At 40.8% G+C, this 25,823-nt stretch overlaps 1 protein-coding gene across 7 annotated transcripts in view; it reads right to left on the reverse strand.

Moving 5' to 3' along the window:
* Positions 1–25,823, reverse strand: part of ITPR2 (inositol 1,4,5-trisphosphate receptor type 2) — a 301,374-nt gene that overhangs the window by 166,713 nt on the left and 108,838 nt on the right. For all 7 annotated transcript variants that reach the window (XM_056517619.1, XM_056517614.1, XM_056517618.1 and 4 more), the window contains exons 10-21: positions 24,800–24,841; positions 18,470–18,621; positions 16,022–16,121; positions 15,438–15,598; positions 13,393–13,534; positions 13,138–13,299; positions 10,353–10,525; positions 10,103–10,222; positions 8,192–8,377; positions 6,721–6,972; positions 6,487–6,631; positions 5,886–6,036 (exon numbers count right to left, since the gene is read on the reverse strand). In XM_056517619.1, the coding sequence (XP_056373594.1) occupies positions 5,886–6,036; positions 6,487–6,631; positions 6,721–6,972; positions 8,192–8,377; positions 10,103–10,222; positions 10,353–10,525; positions 13,138–13,299; positions 13,393–13,534; positions 15,438–15,598; positions 16,022–16,121; positions 18,470–18,621; positions 24,800–24,841 (1,786 nt within the window). The remainder of the gene's footprint in view (positions 1–5,885; positions 6,037–6,486; positions 6,632–6,720; positions 6,973–8,191; positions 8,378–10,102; positions 10,223–10,352; positions 10,526–13,137; positions 13,300–13,392; positions 13,535–15,437; positions 15,599–16,021; positions 16,122–18,469; positions 18,622–24,799; positions 24,842–25,823) is intronic.

A 25,823-nucleotide genomic window follows, 5' to 3' on the forward strand; every position in this document is an offset into this window, starting at 1 on the left:
TATCCTCAAGGGGACCCTCTTACTAAAGCTAAAAAAGTACAAAAAAAAAAAAAACAAGAAAAAAAAAGAACAAAAACACCTATTTCCTCTCTCAAAAGAAAGACCTGCTTTAAAACTTTTATCCACATACATTCTCTGGTGTTTATTTAAGTGTTTGCGGCCCTTTACGAAAAGTTTTTAATTTTTTTTTATTAATATATATTATATATATAATTATAATTGACAACTTAAACTCGGGCTAAATAGGAGCCGGAGAAGAAGAAGAAAAAAAAAAACTCTTAAAACTCTTAAAACATACAATTACAGATGCTCCAACCCGTTTCCCCCTGTTATGATTGGGCTTCACCAGGGGACCGGATAACAGGAAACACTTAGACATGCAGGTATTCTACTGGATTAACCATATAGACTCCAGCTAGATAAATCCAATAGGAATAATACCCCTGACCACTCATGCTGGATGATGAGACTTCCCGATACAGTGGATATAGCTAGTCTGTATGGCAGGTATCCTCAAGGGGACCCTCTTACTAAAGCTAAAAAAGAAAAAGAAAAAAAAAAAATATATATATATATATATATATATATATATTTCCTCCCTCAAAAGAAAGACCCCCTTTAAAACTTTTATCCACATACATTCTTTGGTGTTTTTTAAGTGTTAGCGGCCCTTTATGAAAGTTTTTTTTTTTTTTTTTTTTTATTAATATATATTATATATGATTATAATTGACGGCTTAAACTCGGGCTAATTAGGTGTCGGAGAAGAAGAAGAAAAAAAAAGAAAGAAAAAAACTCTTAAAACATGCAAGTTCTGCGTTGGGCTGTCTGGGACAATCCATTGCGTCTTTTTTCATATTCGGAATGAACTCGCCGCACTCGATACAAGGAATCTAATGACTGGCGAGACAATAGATGGCCGGGAGGCATTGACTATTGTACCAGCTCATTAACCTGCCAGCTGCAAGAGTGACATATTCTACCTCGCCGCTTTAAAAAAAAGACGATATGATAAGAGACGGAGCACACAAAGGGGAACACATGCCATTTATACCCACTTCAGAATCGCAGGAAGAAGAAAAAAACGGAAAAATGGCGAAATTATAGCGGTAACATTAACAGGATTTATGGACCGGCAAGATGACTCAATAGTGTGAAAGTGAATATTTTAACAGGCGGCGGACAATGCGCCGTCCCCGGAACCTTCATGTAAGACAATGAAAGACGGTAAAAAAAAAAATAAAAAAAAAATTCAATCTACCGTCTTCTTTTGTTGGCGGAGACTCGCGGAGCGCTGATAAGCTGACATAGATCATTTACCTCCTATGGAATTCTATAGATAGGAATGTAAATGCGCCGTAATTGCTCCCATTCCGCTACCTTAAAGCTGGAGGCGGGGGAGGTGAAAGGGGGCAGATTAGGAAAAAGTTTGGCTTTAATTCGGAGGCGGCCGCGAAACTTTCTTTTTTTTACATTTTTTTATGCTAAATGGACGCTTTATCGTCGCGGAGGGGTTTATGGGTAAGAGGGGGCGACTGTTATTGGAATATTTCGAGCTGCCGATGCATAACTGTGCCGCCATTTATGCATCGCGTACGCCATTTCCTGCCAAACTGCTTGTATGGCGCGAGGGCACTGTATGGCGGTAGTCATATGGATGACAATGTATAGCGCTATTATGTTGGTTATGGGTTACAGTAATATGTAGGGCAGTGTTTCCCAACCAGGGGGCCTCCAGCTGTTACAAAACTACAACTCCCAGCATGCCCGGACAGCCGTTGGCTGTCCGGGCATGCTGGGAGTTGTAGTTTTGCAACAGCTGGAGGCCCCCTGGTTGGGAAACACTGATGTAGGCACTGTATAAATGGCAGATCAGTGTATAAGACTATTGTATGGCAGTGTTATGTAGGTACTCTATACATCTTTAGCTGTTGCCGTATGACACTAGTACCTAAGCACCGCATGGCGGCACAGATATGTGTTCAGTAAATAAGGCGATGTATGGCGGTGTATGCGGAATGCACTGTAGTTAGTCATATATATTGTGTATGCACGGAATGTAATCATTAGTGTCAGTATATGACTGTATTATATAAGCAATGTATGGCAGTATTATCTTGTCTCTGTATGAATTCTGTCCTATACAGCCATGTATGGTTGTGTCATGTAGACAATGTATGGCGGTATTGTGCACTGTTATAAAGAAATGTATGGTTGTGCTGTATGCCGGTAATATGTAGAAACTGTATGACAGTAATATGTAAGCACTGTATGACAGTAATATGTAAGCACTGTAAGACAGTAATATGTTGACACTGTATGACAGTAATATGTAAGCATTGTATGACAGTAATATGTAAGCACTGTATGACAGTAATATGTAGACACTGTATGACAGTAATATGTAAGCACTGTATGACAGTAATATGTAGACACTGTATGACAGTAATATGTAAGCACTGTATGACAGTAATATGTAGACACTGTATGACAGTAATATGTAAGCACTGTATGACAGTAATATGTAAGCACTGTATGACAGTAATATGAAGAAACTGTATGACAGTAATATGTAAGCAATGTATGACAGTAATATGTAGGCACTGTATGACAGTAATATGTAGACACTGTATGACAGTAATATGTAGGCACTGTATGACAGTAATATGAGGACAGTAAATGACAGTAATATGTAGACACTGTATGACAGTAATATGTAGGCACTGTATGACAGTAATTTGAGGACAGTATATGACAGTAATATGTAAGCACTGTATGACAGTGATATGTAAGCAATGTATGACAGTAATATGTAAGCACTGTATGACAGTAATATGTAGGCACTGTATGACAGTAATATGAGGACAGTATATGACAGTAATATGTAAGCACTGTATGACAGTGATATGTAAGCACTGTATGACAGTAATATGTAGACAATGTATGACAGTAATATGTTTAGGCACTGTATGTCAGTATTAGGTAGACACTGTATGACAGTAATATGTAAGCACTGTATGTCAGTATTAGGTTGACACTGCATGACAGTAATATGTAAGCACTGTATGTCAGTATTAGGTAGACACTGTATGACAGTAATATGTAAGCACTGTATGACAGTAATATGTAGACACTGCATGACAGTAATATGTGGGCACTGTATGACAGTAATATGTAAGCACTGTATGACAGTAATATGTAAGCACTGCATGACAGTAATATGTAGGCACTGTATGACAGTAATATGTAAGCACTGTATGACAGTAATATGTAAGCACTGTATGAAAGTAATATGTACGCACTGTATGTCAGTATTAGGTAGACACTGTATGACAGTAATATGTAGGCACTGTATGACAGTAATATGTAAGCACTGTATGTCAGTATTAGGTAGAAACTGTATGACAGTAATATGTAAGCACTGTATGACAGTAATATGTAAGCACTGTATGACAGTAATATGTAAGCACTGTATGACAGTAATATGAAGAAACTGTATGACAGTAATATGTAAGCAATGTATGACAGTAATATGTAGGCACTGTATGACAGTAATATGTAGGCACTGTATGACAGTAATATGAGGACAGTATATGACAGTAATATGTAGACACTGTATGACAGTAATATGTAGGCACTGTATGACAGTAATATGAGGACAGTATATGACAGTAATATGTAAGCACTGTATGACAGTGATATGTAAGCAATGTATGACAGTAATATGTAGGCACTGTATGACAGTAATATGTAGACACTGTATGACAGTAATATGTTTAGGCACTGTATGTCAGTATTAGGTAGACACTGTATGACAGTAATATGTAAGCACTGTATGTCAGTATTAGGTTGACACTGCATGACAGTAATATGTAAGCACTGTATGTCAGTATTAGGTAGACACTGTATGACAGTAATATGTGGGCACTGTATGACAGTAATATGTAGGCACTGTATGACAGTAATATGTAAGCACTGTATGACAGTAATATGTAAGCACTGTATGAAAGTAATATGTACGCACTGTATGTCAGTATTAGGTAGACACTGTATGACAGTAATATGTAGGCACTGTATGACAGTAATATGTAAGCACTGTATGTCAGTATTAGGTAGACACTGTATGACAGTAATATGTAGACACTGTATGACAGTAATATGTAAGCACTGTATGAAAGTAATATGTACGCACTGTATGTCAGTATTAGGTAGACACTGTATGACAGTAATATGTAGGCACTGTATGACAGTAATATGTAAGCACTGTATGTCAGTATTAGGTAGACACTGTATGACAGTAATATGTCAGCAATGTAATGAATATACTACTGATATGAACCCTGCCTGATAGTGCTATTCTGTGTAGTGCAGTGGTGTTACTTAGGCAGGGTTTGGCACCATTATTTACCCATATTAGAGCAGTATTTGTCATAAACAAATTATATATAGGGTATATATATATATATATATATCTATCTATATATATATATATATATATATATATATATATCTTGTCTGCAGTCATAAAGAATCTTGAGTGCAAATTGTGGAAGAAAGAAAAACTTCATTATTCTAATGCCCTCAGATTGTTCTACAGGAGAAGCTTCACCCAGCTCGCCCGCCGGTACAGACGGTATTTCTAGTTAACCGCGTCTCTTTACCGCATTAATCTGACACATTGATTTATTCATTTTCAGTTCTGTCTCCAGACAGGCTTCACTTGTGTCTAAAAAAATGTAGAAATGTTAAAATGTACTTGTCATCCGCGCACACAGTGTCAGCGCCGTGTCTGCAAGACGCCAAATAAAGTTTTATCACACATTCGCTATATGAAACCCCTGTAAATTTTTATATTCTCGCGGAGTGGGGACTATCTTACCCTATACGTCCAATAATCCAGAAAAATAGGAATGTTTGTTGTTATTTTTAACCGATTAGTCTATTTCTATTTTCTGATAATATTTTTTCTTTTTTATTTTTTTTCTTTAGTACGTTATTATGGGGGCAGCCATCTTGCCTGATTTTTATTTAACAGCATTTAGTGACATGCTTTACAGCAAATTCCATGAACATTTTCAGCCCATATTCTTTGTATGGGGGAGGTTTCTGAGTGTGCTCTGTGACCAGCGCAGAGATCATTCTACATGAGAGAGGGAGGCTGAGCTCCTATTGTCTTCTCTATATACTGTTGTCACCTTTCACTGTTATGCCGTACATATCAGTTTCCAAGGCAAGGTTGATAAAAGGAAGGTTGATAAGGGGAAGATGATAAGAGTCTGATCCCGGGGGGGCCCAGTAGTCTGACATCCCCCCACGATAAGACACTTATCCTCTCCTTCTGCCCGGCAACCAGTCTCTGCGTCTCCCATAGAGATACATGGAGGAGGCGTGTCGGCCATCGCTCTGTGAACGGAGAAAGACAGGGTGGACCCCCCAGCGAGCAGACACTTATCCCCTATCCATGGGATCCTACCTAACAAAATGGCCACAAACCATTCTGGATGGAAAACAGTAGTGATGCCAGGTCACATGCTCTCACTAATGTAATCTTCTGCCACGCCTAAACGACACGTCCAATGATAAATTTGAGAAGAGTTCTCCTTTAAAGTTTTCTGCATCAAATCCCAGTTACTATAACAGTGTTGCCGTATCATGTGGGCCATGTCATGTAAGCACTGTTAAGTGTTCACTACATGGCACTTTACCTATGTTGTATATGCTTTAGGCTACAGTTATTTCCATTGGTGTGTGGCGGTATTATTTATGCATTGTGTGTGTGTGTGTGTATATATATATATATATATATATATATATATATATGCATATGCGTTCCTTCACAACAGCCCTATAAAAAGAAGGGTATTTCATGTCATGTGACTTGATACCTCCATCTTGGAATTTGCTGAGTCTCTCCAGGTACGAAGACATGGGGCTCTGTACGATGTCCAGAATGGCCAGCAGGGTCCGCGTCAAGCGGAGGAGTTCACTAAAGCTGTAGAATCCAAAGTAGATGAGATTTCGTGCCAAGTGAACCACCTGCGGGAGAACAGGGACGTTCCTCAACAACTTTGTATATTTTTCTTCGTGAATGGACAATGGGAAAACGTGTGGCTTAAAGGGGTACACCGGTAAAAATAAATAAATAAATAAATAAATGTTCATATCAACAGGTGCCAGAAAGTTAAACAGATTTGTAAATTACTTCTATATAAAAATCTTAATCCTTCCAGTACTTATCAGCTGCTGTTGTGTAATTCTTTCCAGTCTGATCACAGTGCTCTCTGCTGACACCTCTGTCTGTGTCAGGAACTGCCTCCCTCGTGACGTCACGCCACGCCCCCTCCATTTGTGTCTCTGGGAGGGGGCGTGTCCTCTGTTAGACATGCATGGAGGGGGCGTGGCATGATGTCATGAGGGGTGTGGCTGTAACATCACGACCCCTGAGTCAGGAACCCGGCGATTGTTTAGCAGCAGATACATCTTTACCTCAAACGTTAGTTTGTTTTTCTCTTTGTCACCGAAAGGGAACGGCTGCGTCACCACTTCTTTCAGGTATTCTTCCACAAACTCCATGGTAAGGGCGAACTTCCTCTTCATCTCGTCTCTGGAGGAGTCGGTGAAGGAGTCGTAGCTGTGGATACAGATAAAAGCACAACGTGAACGTGCAGTGGGGTGAAGGAAAACCGAAAGTGAAAGTGAGGAAGGTCACCGGACACTCACTCGTGGATGCTGATCCGTGTAGGGATCTCTGTCCACAGTCTGGCATATCTGACCGGGACCACCGACTCCTGGGGGTCTCTGTCCACATGTATGTGCAGCATCAGGCGGCAAAAGGAGGCGCGCAAGTCGTACGGGAGGCTCTCGTCGGACATGCAGCGCAAGATTAGGTCCACCGACAACTGCGTGGAGATCTGGTTGATGGCGAGATACTGGCGGTCCAGGCACATCCGGGCAAACAGATTCAACTGATACCTGAAGACGGAAAACGGGACGGTGTGTGAATAAATGGTTTGACAGATTTGTTTGTCAAGAAACTATGAAAGATGGGTGAAAATAAATGGCGTCCCCTAGTGGTGGCTGTCACTGTACAGAATATTGTCACTTAAAGGAGTAGTCCCACGATTAGAAGTTATCCTGAGTCCTCAGGATAGGGGATAGCTATATGATCAGAGGTTGGTCATTAAAGGGGTACTCCGCTGCTTAGAGACGGGAGCTTGTGACGTCATAGCCCCGCCCCCTCATGATGCCACACCCTGCCCCCTCAATGCAAGTCTATGGGAGGGGGCGTGACAGCTGTCACGCCCCCTCCCATAGACTTGCATTGAGGGGGCAACTCGTGACATAATAAGTGGGCGGGGCTATGACGTCACGAGCTCCCGATGCCGTTCGTAACAGTTTGTTCCAAATGCTGAGCTGCGGAGTACCCCTTTAACCAACCTCCCTTCCCCCCCATAATCACCAACCATGTGATCTTGAGAGAGTGGAAACCCCACCGCCCCCTTTTACTCTCTACGCTACGAATATAGCGAATGCTGCGCTCCACTATCCCCAGCAGCTTTCATAGAGGAGTAAAAGAGTCCCCATTTAGGTCCCCTTTTTCGAGATCGTGTGAAAGTCCATCAGTCGGACCCCTCTATAGGAGAGGTATACCCAATCTGACGGAACAACAATGTTAATTTAAAGGCTCAGTAACAGAAAGAGAAGCAAAGAAACTAAGTGCAGAGTGCGGTGCTTCTGGGACCCACCACAGAGCACTGCAAGCACTGCTTAGGTATCCATGTAAGGGGGGGGGGTCACACGTAACGGAACCACAGCGTATTTTACACTGCAGATCCACTGATGACTGACACTAGAGGGGGCCCCCAGCTGTGCCCAGATGTCCACGCATACACACGAGCACACACACAGGGATCTGCGCGACTGTGCACGCGCATGAGCACCCTAAGCTAAGTAGAGAGCAGCCGTGATGTCTGAGAGTAAACTGCGCATGCGCACACAGTTTACTACACTCGCGCTTGTAGCAATGAACTGCTGTTATGAGCGGACACATGGGCACAGGCAGGGGCTCACTCTAGGGTCGGGCATTGGCGGATCTTCAGCCTAAAATACGTTGCGGATCGGTTACGTGTGACCCTACCCAAAATGAGCTCCAAGGATCTAGAAAGATGCTGATAAAAAAACTGGGCTCCACCTGTAGAAGTTTAAGACTTCTAAGTCCATTTTGGTTCCTTCCTTCGCCTCCTGAGCGAGGTGTCGTATAGATTTCCCATGAGGTTCCTTATTACTGTCAATCCAATATAACCAAACCTCCTCCTCATCGATGTCGTCTGAGAGCACAGAGCACTCCAAGGGGTTGTCTATCTGCATGGAGACCAGCCTGCGAACAAGAGAAAACTGCAAGCTTGTATATAGGAGCAGTATTATAGTAGTTATATTCTTGTATATAGGAGCAGTATTATAGTAGTTATATTCTTGTATATAGGAGCAGTATTATAGTAGTTATATTCTTGTATATAGGAGCAGTATTATAGTAGTTATATTCTTGTATATATAGGAACAGTATTATAGTAGTTATATTCTTGTATATAGGAACAGTATTATAGTAGTTATATTCTTGTATATAGGAGCAGCATTATAGTAGTTATATTCTTGTATATAGGAGACAGCATTATAGTAGTTATATTCTTGTATATATAGGAACAGTATTATAGTAGTTATATTCTTGTATATAGGAGCAGCATTATAGTAGTTATATTCTTGTATATAGAAGTATTATAGTAGTTATATTCTTGTATATAGGAGCAGCATTATAGTAGTTATATTCTTGTATATAGGAGCAGTATTATAGTAGTTATATTCTTGTATATAGGAGCAGCATTATAGTAGTTATATTCTTGTATATAGGAGCAGTATTATAGTAGTTATATTCTTGTATATATAGGAACAGTATTATAGTAGTTATATTCTTGTATATAGGAGCAGCATTATAGTAGTTATATTCTTGTATATAGGAGACAGCATTATAGTAGTTATATTCTTGTATATAGGAGCAGTATTATAGTAGTTATATTCTTGTATATTGGGGCAGTATTATAGTAGTTATATTCTTGTATATAGGAGCAGTATTATAGTAGTTATATTCTTGTATATAGGAGCAGTATTATAGCAGTTGTATTCTTGTATATAGGAGCAGTATTATAGTAGTTATATTCTTGTATATAGGAGCAGTATTATAGTAGTTATATTCTTGTATATAGGAGCAGTATTATAGTAGTTATATTCTTGTATATAGGAGCAGTATTATAGTAGTTATATTCTTGTATATAGGAGCAGTATTATAGTAGTTATATTCTTGTATATAGGAGCAGTATTACAGTAGTTATATTCTTGTATATAGGAGCAGTATTATAGTAGTTATATTCTTGTATATAGGAGACAGTATTATAGTAGTTATATTCTTGTATATAGGAGCAGTATTATAGTAGTTATATTCTTGTATATAGGAGCAGTATTATAGTAGTTATATTCTTGTATATAGGAGCAGTATTATAGTAGGTATATTCTTGTATATAGGAGGCAGTATTATAGTAGTTATATTCTTGTATATAGGAGCAGTATTGTAGTAGTTATATTCTTGTATATAGGAGCAGTATTATAGTAGTTATATTCTTGTATATAGGAGCAGTATTATAGTAGATATATTCTTGTATATAGGAGCAGTATTATAGTAGTTATATTCCTGTACATAGGGGGCAGTATTATAGTAGTTATATTCTTGTATATAGGAGGCAGTATTATAGTAGTTATATTCTTGTATATAGGAGCAGTAGTATAGTAATTATAGTCTTGTATATAGGAGCAGTATTATAGTAGTTATATTCTTGTATATAGGAGCAGTATTATAGTAGTTATATTCTTGTATATTGGGGCAGTATTATAGTAGTTATATTCTTGTATATAGGAGCAGTATTATAGTAGTTATATTCCTGTACATAGGGGGCAGTATTATAGTAGTTACAGGTGAATCTTCTGTGACAATCACCTGATATCTGGTGTTCTGCATGTAAACTAGACAACAGTCAGATGAGGACAATGAACCTACTTGGTTTGGATAAGAATATCGGCATTTCCTGGGCTCAGCATGAACTTGCAGATAAGCTCTTGAGTCACGGGGATTGCGGTTGTGTTAGATACACATAAATCTGATAGATAATCCAGGAATCTGTAGGGTGGAAACAAGAACGGCTATCATAGTGATCCAGCAGTACAGAACAATGACAGTGATGATAATGTACAGTTATAAATGACACTTATATAGCGGCATAAGTACAGTATCAGGCAGCATCACTCACCTGGGTTCTCTGTTCCGTCTTAATAGATTGACAAACGTTTCGATCTCTTTGGCTGTGATGTGTTTCTCCAGCAGTTTGCGGTTGTTGTGTAGCAGAGCTGTGATAGTGTCCTCTGCCAGGATATCGTATCCAATCTGGGACTGCATGACGAAAAAATGCTTTGCGATGTATTCCTAGATGGAGAGATGTCAGTATGAGAGGAGACGTCCACCCCGATATCCCACTGACCCACATGGAAACTTGTGATCAAAGAGCTCGGGCCCCGCGGGCAACAATGTCAACTTATATGGAGAAGTCAGTATAAGAAAGTTATGAGAGACACATGACTGCGAGGGAGAAGACCGGACAAAGAGGAATTGTATGAAGCCAGAAAAAAGAAAAACCACAGAGTAATACAAAATATATACAGTGATCCCTCAACTTACAATGGCCTCAACATACAATAGTTTCAACATACAATTGTAACTTGAAACCAGACTCAGCATACAATGTACAGACAGTCCAGATCTGTGAAACGTATCAATGGCCGGAAGAACCGACCAATCAGAATGGACTTTTTACTGGTAAAACCCCTGTATTACTGAAGTGTATGCACTGACTGATGTCTGATAGCTCCCCCTACAGTACAGGGAGGTATTACATGTTCTGTACTCTTTACCTGTATTACTGAAGTGTATGCACTGACTGATGTCTGGTAGCGCCCCCTACAGCACAGGGAGGTATTACATGTTCTGTACTCTTTACCTGTATTACTGAAGTGCATGTACTGACTGGTGTCTGGTAGCGCCCCCTACAGTACAGGGAGGTATTACATGTTCTGTGCTCTTTACCTGTATTACTGAAGTGTATGCACTGACTGGTGTCTGGTAGCGCCCCCTACAGTACAGGGAGGTATTACATGTTCTGTACTCTTTACCTGTATTACTGAAGTGTATGCACTGACTGATGTTTGATAGCGCCCCCTACAGCACAGGGAGGTATTACATGTTCTGTACTCTTTACCTGTATTACTGAAGTGTATGCACTGACTGGTGTCTGGTAGCGCCCCCAACAGTACAGGGAGGTATTACATGTTCTGTACTCTTTACCTGTACCAGGGTTAGCTGCTCCTTTGGACACCAGGTGAGGGCGACTCCATGTTACTTCTTTAGGACATTGCGTGTTCTGTACAGGACCCCGAAGAAGCTCCTGTCCTCTACATAGACCAGTGTTTCCCAAGGAGGGTGCCCCAGCTGTTGCAAAACTACAACTCCCAGCATGCCCGGACAATCTTTGGCAAGTTTTGAAACAGCTGGAGGCTCCCTGCTTGAAAAACACTGACATAGACAGTGATTTACAGCTCTCAGCAGATCTTTCTTACTTTTATATGTAAGGATTTGCTTATTTATCTTTAATTCTCACTTTTTCCTATTTTTGGATGACATTTTGGGGCTTTAGAAACAATTACCAGGTTTCCATGGAGTTCTGGTCTCAACATACAATGGTCGTCCTGGGACCGATTAATATTGTAACTTGAGGGATCACTGTACACTGTATACACTAGATATGCTGTACTGATTCTGAGTTATATCCTGTATTTTACTCCAGAGCTGTACTCACTATTCTGCTGGTGGGGTCACTGTGTACATACATTACATTACTTATCCTGTACTGATCCTGAGTTATATCCTGTATTATACTCCAGAGCTGTACTCACTATTCTGCAGGTGAGGTTACTGTGTACATACATTACATTACTTATCCTGTACTGATCCTGAGTTATATCCTGTATTATACCCCAGAGCTGTACTCACTATTCTGCTGGTGAGGTCACTGTGTACATACATTACATTACTTATCCTGTACTGATCCTGAGTTATATCCTGTATTATACTCCAGAGCTGTACTCACTATTCTGCTGGTGAGGTCACTGTGTACATACATTACATTACTTATCCTGTACTGATCCTGAGTTATATCCTGTATTATACTGCAGAGCTGTACTCACTATTCTGCTGGTGAGGTCACTGTGTACATACATTACATTACTTATCCTGTACTGATCCTGACTTATATCCTGTATTATACTCCAGAGCTGTACTCACTATTCTGCTGGTGAGGTCACTGTGTACATACATTACATGACTGATCCTGTACTGATCCTGAGTTATATCCTGTATTATACTCCAGAGCTGTACTCACTATTCTGCTGGTGAGGTCACTGTGTACATACATTACATTACTTATCCTGTCCTGATCCTGAGTTATATCCTGTATTATACTGCAGAGCTGTACTCACTATTCTGCTGGTGGGGTCACTGTGTACATACATTACATTACTTATCCTGTACTGATCCTGAGTTATATCCTGTATTATACCCCAGAGCTGTACTCACTATTCTGCTGGTGAGGTCACTGTGTACATACATTACATTACTTATCCTGTACTGATCCTGAGTTATATCCTGTATTATACCCCAGAGCTGTACTCACTATTCTGCTGGTGGGGTCACTGTGTACATACATTACATTACTTATCCTGTACTGATCCTGAGTTATATCCTGTATTATACCCCAGAGCTGTACTCACTATTCTGCTGGTGGGGTCACTGTGTACACCAGGGGTTGTATAGGAGATGTGAGCTGAAGCCTAATAAGAACCTAACCAGCACCAGTCATGTCTGGAGGAGACACAGATAAAGGATATCCTTATGGACTAATGGAGAGTTCTCCACTACATGTAATTGACATTGACCCATTCTTGAGAATGCCAGGGTTCTCCCATGATCCGGTTCCTTGCAGTCACCTGGTTCTTGCGATAGTCCTGCTGTGAGTGTCTCAGGACCCGGTAGCACAGCCTCAGGATATACTTGTATGGGGCATATCTCTGGTCTCCTAGGTCTTCAAGGCGAAGCATGGAGCCTTCACCAGCCTTGTCTTTAAATGGCGCCTTCAAGATGCCAAAAATCTGTAGAGCGTAAAAAAGAGGGGGAAAGAATTGAGAGGGTAAAGAAATGTGCCGCGTGGTATCCTCAGTCCCGTGGTCCCAGAGGCTCCTCACCTGTGCTAAAATATTTTGCTCCCTCATCAGCTTCTGCCTCTCCCGGTTGGGTTTGGTGACCACAACATCCAGCACTTCCTGCCCATTATTAGGAACTCCGGCCACAAAGAAGATCAGATCCTCCAGAAGTTTTGTAACAAACCTGAAAGAATCAAAGTCACATTGACTAGCGGAGGCCAAAATCCAAAAATGACCCTACCGAACCACACTAGTAATGGAACAGCCCACTCCCCCCACCAGAGGAGTAAGGACTCTCTTAACTCACAGTCACTCGAGGACTAGAAGAATCCCTCAGTTGAGTAGAATAGAGTCCTTTCGAATAGTACGAGAGAGTACCAGGATAATCAATTCACTACTAGGAGAGTCACTTTAGTACTAGAAGAGTCACTTGAGTACTAGGAGAGTCACATGGTTAAAACCATAGTCAGTTAAGTATGAGGAGAGTCAATTGAGTACCACTAGAGTCACTCAACTACTAGTAGAGTCACTTGAGTACCAGCTTAGTCACTTGAATACTAGGAGTTAATTGAGTACTAGGGAAGTTCCTTGAGTTTAAGTAGAGTCACTTGAATATGAGGAAAGTCACTTGAGTACAAGGAGACCTGAGGACTAGTAGAGTCACTTCAGTACTAGCTTAGTCACTTGAGTACTAGTAGAGTCACATTAATACTAGGGATGTCACCTGAGTACTAGTAGAGTCACTTGAGTACTAGTAGAGTCACTTGAGTACTAGTAGAGTCACTTGAGTACTAGCTTAGTCACTTGAGTACTAGTAGAGTCACTTGAGTACTAGCTTAGTCACTTGAGTACGAGGAGAGTGAATTGAGTACGAGGAGAGTCAATAGAGTATTAAGTCTCTGATGATGGGTGACATTGTCGCGTAAGCTGGGTTTTACGCAGAACCAATCATTCAATATTGCGTTATCTACTTCACTTGAGTACTAGCTTAGTCATTTGAGTACTAGCTTAGTCATTTGAGTACTAGAAGAGTCACTTGAGTACTAGATTAGTCACCTTAGTACTAGCTTAGTCACTTGGCACTAGCTTAGTCACTTGATTACTATTTTAGTCACTTGAGGACTAGTAGAGTCACTTGGGTACTAGCTTAGTCACTTGAGTACGGGGAGAGTCAATTGAGTACTAGTAGAATCACTTGAGTACTAGCAAAGTCACTTGAGTACTATCTTAGTCACCTGAGTACTAGCTTAGTCACTTGAGTACTAGCTTAGTCACTTGAGCACTAGCTTAGTCACTTGAGTACTAGCTTAGTCACTTGAGTACTAGCATAGTCACTTGAGTTCGAGGAGAGTCAATTGAGTACTAGTAGAGTCACTTGAGTACTAGTAGAGTCACTTGAGTACTATCTTAGTCACTTGAGTACTAGTAGAGTCACTTGAGTACTATCTTAGTCACTTGAGTACTAGTAGAGTCACTTGAGTACGAGGAGAGTCAATTGAGTACTAGTAGAGTCACTTGAGTACTAGTAGAGTCACTTGAGTACGAGGAGAGTCACTTGAGTACTAGTAGAGTCACTTGAGTACTAGTAGAGTCACTTGAGTACTATCTTAGTCACTTGAGTACTAGTAGAGTCACTTTAGTACTATCTTAGTCACTTTAGTACTATCTTAGTCACTTTAGTACTAGCTCAGTCACTTGAGTACTAGTAGAGTCACTTGAGTACTATCTTAGTCCCTTGAGTACTAGTAGAGTCACTTGAGTACTACCTTAGTCACTTGAGTACTAGAAGAGTCACTTGAGTATTAGCAGTCACTTGAGTGCTAAGAGAGCACTAACGGCCTCATTATAAAAGGATCTGTAAGGGATACAGGATAAGGAAGTAATGTAGTGTTAGTCTGTACCGGTATGCAGGTAGGTGGCTGTGTGACCACCAGACTAAACACTGTCATTTCACAATGGCCGACAATGGTGACAAAGTCCAGTGCTGAGTTACAGCCGGAAGAGCTGATCCGGATCATAACCTGCGACTAAGAGATCAGGAAGATGTGAACACACGGGGAACACACACTTTAATAATGAGACCTGACCTGCGCTCGTTCTGTGTGATGGTTCCGTATTCCAACTTTTTAACCGTCGATGCCAAAACTTTATTGGCATCATTGGCGAAATCCAAATCGCGCACCTCAGAGAGAGGGACGGAAATAATGGCGAAAGCTTCTTTGTCCTCCTTGGTCTGACAGGTCCCAATCTGGATAACGCAACAGAAAATGTGATCAAGATATATTGTTATTATCATTATTATCATTATAAATATTACTATTATTATAAAAATTTTACTATTATTATCATCATAATAAATATTACTATTATTATAAAAAAATTTTTATATTATTATCATCATTATAAATATTACTATTATTATTATTAAAAATGTTACTATTATTATCATCATAATAAATATTACTGTTATTGTTATTATTAAAAATAATAATAACAATATATCGTTATATAAAAATAAAATATAACCAAAAAATTTATAATAATTTAAAAATACTATTAAAAATACTAATCTTATGTATTTTTTATTTTATTTACATAGATAAATGTGACCCATGAAATGTATAACCAATAGTAGATCCGTTTCACTATAGACCCCGGAGTAACCTTGTACCTTCAGCATCACCGGCCTCTCCTCCTCCGTGTCTATGGGGATACTGGTGCTGGTCACCCACGTGTTCGTACACAGATGGCGCAGGCGCACGTACGAGTTCCTGTAGATAAAGTCAAATAGGAAAAGAGTTATCAAAGATAATAGAAAATATGATGATTAAATAGAGATGGATAAGTAGATACATAGATAATAGACATATATACAGATAAATAGATAGATAGATATGAGATAGATAGATACAGTGGGGATCAAAAGCAAAACACACCTCGAAATCCACAGGGGATTACATCAAGAGGCGTAAACTGAAGGTTTTGCCATGGCCTTCACAATCTCCTGACCTCAACATAATTGAAAATCTATGGATAGACCTTAAAAGAGCAGTGCGTGACAGACAGGCCAGAAATCTCAAAGAACTGGAAGACTTTTGTAAGGAAGAATGGGCAAAGATACCTCAAACAAGAATTGAAAGACTCTTGGCTGTCTACAAAAAGTGTTTACCAGCTGTGATAGTTGCCAAATGGGGCAGTACAAGATATTAACTCTGCAGGGTGCCCAAAATTTTGCAGACACCATTTTTTTGTTTTCTGTTATTTTGAAAGTGTAAATGATGGAAATAAAATGTAACTTTTGTTGACATATTATGAGAATGTCTAATCTGTAATTTGATGCCTTTTGGAGATTTTTGCATCTTTCCTTGGCTTCTTTATGCACATTACTTTTGATCCCCACTGTAGATAGATAGATATAAGATAGATAGATATGAGATAGATATGAGATAGATAGATAGATAGATAGATAGATATGAGATAGATAGATATGAGATAGATAGATAGATAGATAGATAGATATATAGATAGATATGAGATCGATAGATATAGATAGATAGATATGAGATAGATAGATATAGATATATAGATAGATATGAGATCGATAGATATAGCAACAGAAGAATGCAGCAGCACACTGCCAGCACAAGGATATAGGTGAAACATGAACATGCAGATAAAACATGGAGATCTATACAGCTATGGTGTAATAGATGCAAATGTGAAACTTTGCGAGCTAAGTGCCTCACTATCTCATAGTTTCACATTTGCATCTATTACCCCATAGCTGTAGAGCTCTCCATGTTTTATCTGCATGTTCATGTTTCACCTATGTCCTTGTGCTGGCAGTGTGCTGCTGTATTCTTCTGTTGCTGTATATCTAGCCTAGTAGCGTGCACCTGCAGGCCAGGTCCATATAATAGTTTGGTATCAACTAAAGTGCTGGCTGACTTATTCTTTGTCTGTATTACACATACGGGGGAGTGGCTACCTCCATGTTGGCCTTGCACCCCACCCACTTCTATCAGGTGTATATAAGGTGGCTTGGATGTTCCAGACCCTGCCATGCTTACTGAACAGTTCACACAGAGGCATATTCACAGTGTAGGGTCCGTCCCATGAGGCCACCTTATCGCGGTGGGACGGTCCAAGCTATTTGACCGCCGGCGGAGACAAATTTGTGAGCTAAGTGCCTCACTTTCTTATAGTTTCACATTTGCATCTATTACACCATAGCTGTATAGTCTCCATGTTTTATCTGCATGTTCATGTTTCACCTATGTCCTTGTGCTGGCAGTGTGCTGCTGTATTCTTCTGTTGCTGTATATCTAGCCTAGTAGCGTGCACCTGTAGGCCAGGTCCATATAATAGTTTGGTATCAACTAAAGTGCTGGCTGACTTATTCTTTGTCTATAGATAGATATGAGATAGATATGAGATAGATATGAGATAGATATGAGATAGATAGATATAGATGTATAGATATAGATAGATAGATATGAGATCGATAGATATGAGATCGATAGATATAGATAGATAGATATGAGATAGATAGATATGAGATAGATATAGATAGATAGATATGAGATAGATATAGATAGATAGATATGAGATAGATATGAGATAGATAGATATAGATATATAGATAGATATGAGATCGATAGATATAGATAGATAGATATGAGATAGATAGATATAGATAGATAGATATGAGATAGATATATAGATAGATATGAGATTGATAGATATAGATAGATAGATAGATAGATAGATATGAGATAGATATGAGATAGATATAGATAGATAGATAGATAGATATGAGATAGATAGATAGATATGAGATAGATAGATATGAGATAGATATAGATAGATAGATAGATATGAGATAGATAGATAGATATGAGATAGATAGATATGAGATAGATAGATAGATATGAGATAGATATGAGGTAGATAGATAGATAGATAGATAGATAGATAGATAGATAGACACAGGATAATGGTCTGCAATCAGTTCTGACATAAGGAACAATGTTTGATGGAATCGGCACAGGTAGAGGCGCCCCATAAATATCGCTTATATATATATTGGCCCCCAGCACTGTGGCCCTACAATCACTACCTTGGCACCAGGCAGTCGGCTCTCTGTAGGGTGGTGGCGTCCAACTCAAAGAGAGAGGCGATATCATTCCCATGGGGCACCGACACCAGGGTGAACATGATCTTCTCGCCCGCCGGCCACTTCCTCATGGACACCGGCATCTCACCCTCTTTCTGGAAGAGACATGGAGAAAAAAAATAAGTGAACACAGTCTAAAACGTCTCACAGCTGAGAGTTTGTTACAATTGTATCCAGTCCGACAACCTCACGTGAAAAACATAACAAATAAAACTATTGGCCTATGCGTTTACAACCCAACGGGATGTGTAGACTGAATACAACTGTAACAAATCCTCAGCCATGAGACACATTAAGCTCAGCTTCTGAATGTGAAGAAGGCTGCCTCCATTCACTGACAGCAAGCAGAGTTCTTGAGGACACAGAGGATCTTTGTATTTTATTTAAATGCAGATTATGTGTCATTTACATAAAGTCAGAGATCCCCTTTAGGTATATATCAGCTCTGCAGGTTGGTGGGGGAGGGGGGGGGGAGGGACAGCGGGCATCTCAGAGGACAATTCGATCAACCCGCCGGCTCAGGCAGAGGCCTCCCGCTTCCACAAACACCTTGGTTATTGACTCACTCGTGAGTCATGGCCATTTTTAGCAGAGACATCACGCTCCAGCTCTTGAGACGCCGGAAGACACGGTCGCTGTGCTCCCCGAGCTGACTCAGCCTTGGAGGCTGCAGCAGAGGAGTTGGCAGCTTCACTGTTACTGAGAGCAGCGGCGAATCCCCCCGGTGAGATTAACCCTTGGCGGAACTGCTGGATCGTAAACCGGATTTCCTTCAAAGGCCCTAAAAATTCCATTCAGCTGCTCTTTAGTTGTACTGTATCTGTCCTTGGGAAATCTGGGCGAAAAACAATATGGCGGCTACTGCTAGGGTAAACTAGTTGGATTCTGGGGAAAGCTGGGTGAAAGCTGACACTCAGCTTTACCTGGAACTAAGACTGAACAAAGAGCGAACTAAGCTACCTTGTGATACAGTCATAGGTAAACTCCACAAGATCACATTGGTGAAGTCTATGAAGCTAAGATCATAGATTCCTTAAAGGGAACCTGTCAAAATGAAAATTCTGTCAGATCCTTTAGCATCATGTGATAGAGCAGGAGGAGCTGAGTGGATTGATATATAGTTTAATGGGGGAACTAATATTCAAGAACTAGTAAATAACTGATTAAAATTCCAGTGGGAGGAGTTAATTTATAATTGAAACTGATTAGGACCACCCACTGGACTCCAAAGACTTTAAGTAGATAAATATCAGGTTCTACTGAATGTTTTCCCACAAAATTATATATCGATCTGCTCAGTTCCTCCTCCTCTATAACATGATAACAAAAGATAAGACAGCAAGTTCAATGTGACAGGATACCTTTAAGAAATGGGCAGAAGCTCTGCCACATTTCGAGGTCAGCAAGGAAACAAGTCAAGTGGCTAAGCTCCTGGATGTGATCTTCTGACTATAGATCACATTGGAAAAGTCTGTTTAGCTCAGATCATAATAGCCTTAAAGGGGTACTCAGCCCCTAGACATCTTATGCTCCCGGCGTTCGTTTAGAGCCATCATGCCCCCTCCCATAGACTTTCATTGAGGGGGCATGGCCGTGACATCACGAGCTGGGCGTGACTGTGACGCCACGAGCCGCTGGCGCTGCACCCGACGCTCTAAATGAATTCCGTGTGCATAAGATAACTAGGGGTGGAGTACCCCTTTAAAAATAACCTGCCACCAAGATATCCAGTCAGATCTTCTTGAATCATGTTATAAAGCATAAGGAGCTGAGCGGATTGATATATGACATTGTAGAAAAAGACTTGTAACATATTGATTGAAATTCCTGTATAGTCTGAGGGTAGGAGTCCAGTGGGAGGAGACACTTAATGACTGGCACCTGATTAGGACCACCCACTGGACTCCAAAGATACTTAAATGAATAAAATATAGGTTCTACTAAATCTTTTTACTACAAAACTATATATCAATCTGCTCAGCTCATTCTACTCTATAACCTGAGGCTAGAAGATTGGACAACAGTTTTTTTTTTTATAGTGACAGGTTTCCTTTAAGAAAGGGGAAGCGTTTATCTTCGTGTCAGGCTTTTTGGGAGCATTATAGGGAAAAGGTTCAAAGCTCGTAGTTCGAGTTCTTAGACTCCCTCTTCGGTCTCAGTGGTCTCCTAAGAAGATATGTTGCAAAACTACAACTCCCAGCATTTCAGGACAGACTGCACTTTAATAGTGACAGATTCCCTTTAAGAAAGGGAAAGCACTTCCCCTTTTGTCAGGTTTTTGGGAGCTCTACAGCAAAACAGTTTTGCGCTCAAAATTCGAGTTCTTAGACTCCTTCTTTGGTCTCATTGGTCTCCAGATGTTGCAAAACAACAACTCCCAGCATGCCCGGACAGAATGCATTTTCATAGTGACAGATTCCCTTTAAAGGGAAAACATTATTATTATTATTTTTTTAATCAACTGATGCCAGAAAGTTAACCCTATTTGTAAATTACTTCTATTAAAAAATCTTAATCCTTCCAGTACTTATCAGCTGCTGTTATGATCCTCAGGAAGTTCTTTTCTTTTTGAATTTCCTTTCTGCCTGACCACAGTTCTCTCTGCTGACACCTCTGTCCATTTTAGGAACTGTCCAAAGCAAGATAGGTTTCTCCTACTCTGGACAGTTCCTGACATGGACAGAGGTGTCAGCAGAGAGCACTGTGGTCAGACAGAAAGGAAATTAAAAAAGAAAAGAACTACCTGTGGATCGTACAGCAGCCGATAAGTACTGGAAGGATTAAGATTTTTTAATAGAAGTAATTTACAAATCTGGTTAACTTTCTGGCACCAGTTAATAAAAAAAAAAGTTTACCAGTGGAGTACCCCTTTAAGAAAGGGGAAGCACTGTCCTTGTGTCAGGCTTTTGGGGGCTCTGCAGGAAAACAGTTCAAAGCTTGAATCTCCAAAGCAGATGTTGCTAAACTACAACTCCCAGCATGCCTGGTCAGGCTGCATTTTTATAGTGACAGGTTCCCTTTAAGAAAGGGGACGTACTATCCCTTGTGTCTGGCTTTTGGGGGCTCTACAGGAAAACGGATCGAAGCTCGGAGTTGGAGTTCTTCTCTATGCTCTCAGTGGTCTCCAAAGAAGATGATGCAAAACTACAACTCCCAGCATGCCCGGACAGAATGCATTTTTATAGTGACAGGTTCCCTTTAAGAAAGGGGACGTACTTTCCCTTGTGTCTGGCTTTTGGGGGCTCTACAGGAAAACGGATCGAAGCTCGGAGTTGGAGTTCTTCTCTATGCTCTCAGTGGTCTCCAAAGAAGATGATGCAAAACTACAACTCCCAGCATGCCCGGACAGAATGCATTTTTATAGTGACAGGTTCCCTTTAAGAAAGGGGACGTACTTTCCCTTGTGTCTGGCTTTTGGGGGCTCTACAGGAAAACGGATCGAAGCTCGAAGTTGGAGTTCTTCTCTATGCTCTCAGTGGTCTCCAAAGCAGATGTTGCAAAACTACAAGTCCCAGCATGCCTGGTCAGGCTGCATTTTTATAGTGACAGGTTCCCTTTAAGAAAGGGGACATACTATCCCTTGTGTCTGGCTTTTGGGGGCTCTACAGGAAAACGGATCGAAGCTCGGAGTTTGAGTTCTTCTCTATGCTCTCAGTGGTCTCCAAAGAAGATGATGCAAAACTACAACTCCCAGCATGCCCGGACAGAATGCATTTTTATAGTGACAGGTTCCCTTTAAGAAAGGGGAAGTACTTTCCCTTGTGTCTGGCTTTTGGGGGCTCTACAGGAAAATGGATCGAAGCTCGAAGTTGGAGTTCTTCTCTATGGTCTCAGTGGTCTCCAAAGCAGATGATGCAAAACTACAACTCCAGCATGCCCGGACAGCCAACGGCTGTCCGGGTATGCTGGGAGTTGTAGTTTTGCAACAACTGGAGGGCCACAGTTTGGAGAACACTATTGTATAATTAGAGGTTGGAGTGGCCCTTTAACTACCCTTCTCCACTCTCTGTGTAGTTGAATGCGTTCTATTGTTCCCTGTTATCAGCCATATCAAGCTGATCATGCAAATGCTTGGTCCCTTTAAGAAACGCACGTGTGGAGAGAGCGCGGAGTCTTCTGGATTTCACAGCGGCTGCCACTGCCGGGATGAAACTTTACCTCCCCAGAGAGGTACAAAATAAGATCTGTGTGCTGCGGCCAGATGGCACCGAGCAGCCGGGATACAAAGAGGCTCTATGAGGGTTCAGGCACGCAGCAGCCTCAATGATCCCTCTGATCAGCGAAGAGCCGCGATACGGTGAGGGCACCGGAGCTGTCACTTCGGAAAGTGAGAACTGTCGCCAGATGCGGCAGATATACATGTATATATAATACATCACCGGTGCGTGACTTGGCACCAACCTCCTGTGGGGTCACGGTAGAGATCAGCGCTTTTCAGCCATGACTCCTAATCATCACACATAATATAGGCCGAGGTCTGTAAATACGGCTATGGTGAGACTACAACTCCCAACATGTGTACATACATTACATTACTTATCCTGTACTGATCCTGAGTTATATCCTGGATTATACTCCAGAGCTGCACTCACTATTCTGCTGGTGAGGTCACTGTGTACATACATTACATTACTTATCCTGTACTGATCCTGAGTTATATCCTGTATTATACCCCAGAGCTGCACTCACTATTCTGCTGGTGAGGTCACTGTGTACATACATTACATTACTTATCCTGTACTGATCCTGAGTTATATCCTGTATTATACTCCAGAGCTGTACTCACTATTCTGCTGGTGAGGTCACTGTGTACATACATTACATTACTTATCCTGTATGATCCTGAGTTATATCCTGTATTATACTCCAGAGCTGTACTCACTATTCTGCTGGTGAGGTCACTGTGTATATACATTACATTACTTATCCTGTACTGATCCTGAGTTATATCCTGGATTATACTCCAGAGCTGTACTCACTATTCTGCTGGTGAGGTCACTGTGTACATACATTCCATTACTTATCCTGTACTGATCCTGAGTTATATCCTGGATTATACTCCAGAGCTGCACTCACTATTCTGCTGGTGAGGTCACTGTGTACATACATTACATTACTTATCCTGTACTGATCTTGAGTTATATCTTGTATTATACTCCAGAGCTGTACTTACTATTCTGCTGGTGAGGTCACTGTGTGCATACATTACATTACTTATCCTGTACTGATCCTGAGTTATATCCTATATTATACCCCTGAGCTGTACTCACTATTCTGCTGATGAGGTCACTGTGTACATACATTACATTCCTTATCCTGTACTGATCCTGAGTTATATCCTATATTATACTCCAGAGCTGTACTCACTATTCTGCTGGTGAGGTCACTGTGTACATAGATTACATTACTTATCCTGTACTGATCCTTAGTTATATCCTGTATTATACCCCCGAGCTGTACTCATTATTCTGCTGGTGAGGTCACTGTGTACATAGATTACATTACTTATCCTGTACTGATCCTGAGTTATATCCTGTATTATACTCCAGAGCTGTACTCACTATTCTGCTGGTGAGGTCACTGTGTACATACATTACATTACTTATCCTGTACTGATCCTGAGTTATATCTTGTATTATACTCCAGAGCTGTACTTACTATTCTGCTGGTGAGGTCACTGTGTACATACATTACATTACTTATCCTGTACTGATCCTGAGTTATATCCTGTATTATACTCCAGAGCTGTACTCACTATTCTGCTGGTGAGGTCACTGTGTACATACATTACATTACTTATCCTGTACTGATCCTGAGTTATATCCTGGATTATACTCCAGAGCTGTACTCACTATTCTACTGGTGAGGTCACTGTGTACATACATTACATTACTTATCCTGTACTGATCCTGAGTTATATCCTGGATTATACTCCAGAGCTGTACTCACTGTTCTGCTGGTGAGGTCACTGTGTACATACATTACATTACTTATCCTGTACTGATCCTGAGTTATATCCTGGATTATACTCCAGAGCTGTACTCACTATTCTGCTGGTGAGGTCACTGTGTACATACATTACATTACTTATCCTGTACTGATCCTGAGTTATATCCTGGATTATACTCCAGAGCTGCACTCACTATTCTGCTGGTGAGATCACTGTTACATACATTACATTCTAATCCTGGATAAAGTCTTTGACCTTAAGGGCCGGTCCCTATAAATGATAGTACTGTATACGGTGCAGTATAGGAATAATCTGGGATTTACCGTAACTTTGCCGTCGCTGACATCACGATAATCTGGGTTGATCTGAAACAAAAGGCAAAACAGTTACTTGTAATTTATATTATTATTTATTAATATGGCGCGGCGAGAAGCGCAGCAAGGAGCGGGGTCAGCCGCCGGGAATCCTCCACGTGCCCATAATACCTCCGCATAATGGGCGCCGCTGCGCACTCGCCGAGCTCTATAATCAGGTGACATTCCGCCCCAGCACCGCAGCGCTCAGCAGGGGGCACCAGTAAGCCGGAAAAAAGTACAAGACTAAGAAAAAGTTTCCTTCTAATGACTAAACTGGAGAGATGTAAATGACGGCGGCGGCTCCTCACCAGCGACTAATGGCGTCTCGCAATGTTACCAAGGGCACAAAGGGGATTCTGAAGACGTAAGAAACTTTATAGTGAAAGAAAACTTCAGGCGGGAAAATAATGTGTGTACAGAGACGAGCAGAGAAAGGACTTCATGTTATTATTATTGGTTTATATATATAGTATTTGGGGGGATTTATCACCTTGTGCAGAGGAAGAGGGGGGCAGTCGCCCATAGCAACCAAAAGGCCTCAGAGAAATGAAAGCAGGAATCTGATTGGTTGCTATGGGCGACTGCACAAGGTGATAAATCTCCTGTTATCTTTACTGCTCTGTGATAAGTCGTCTATACCGGACCCCCATATAGTTATGTGACCCCTGATAACGTGACCCCCTAATATACAGGTAGCAACTGATCCCAATAAAATGACAGCAATAAAGATGTGACCTCCAAAGACCCCCAATAAGTGACCACCATATATCCCTAACAACAGTGTCATAGACCACTAAGAGCCAAAACCAATGACAGCCACCGACCCCCAATAAGTGACAGCCAAGACCCCCAATAAATGACAGCCAAGATCCCCAATAAGTGACAGCCAAGACCCCCAATAAATGACAGCCAAGACCCCCAATAAGTGACAGCCAAGACCCCCAATAAGTGACACCCAAGACCCCCAATAAGTTACCACATACATCCCTAA

The sequence above is a fragment of the Hyla sarda genome, chromosome 4, assembly GCF_029499605.1.
Source record: "Hyla sarda isolate aHylSar1 chromosome 4, aHylSar1.hap1, whole genome shotgun sequence".
Taxonomy (NCBI): Eukaryota; Metazoa; Chordata; class Amphibia; order Anura; family Hylidae; genus Hyla; species Hyla sarda.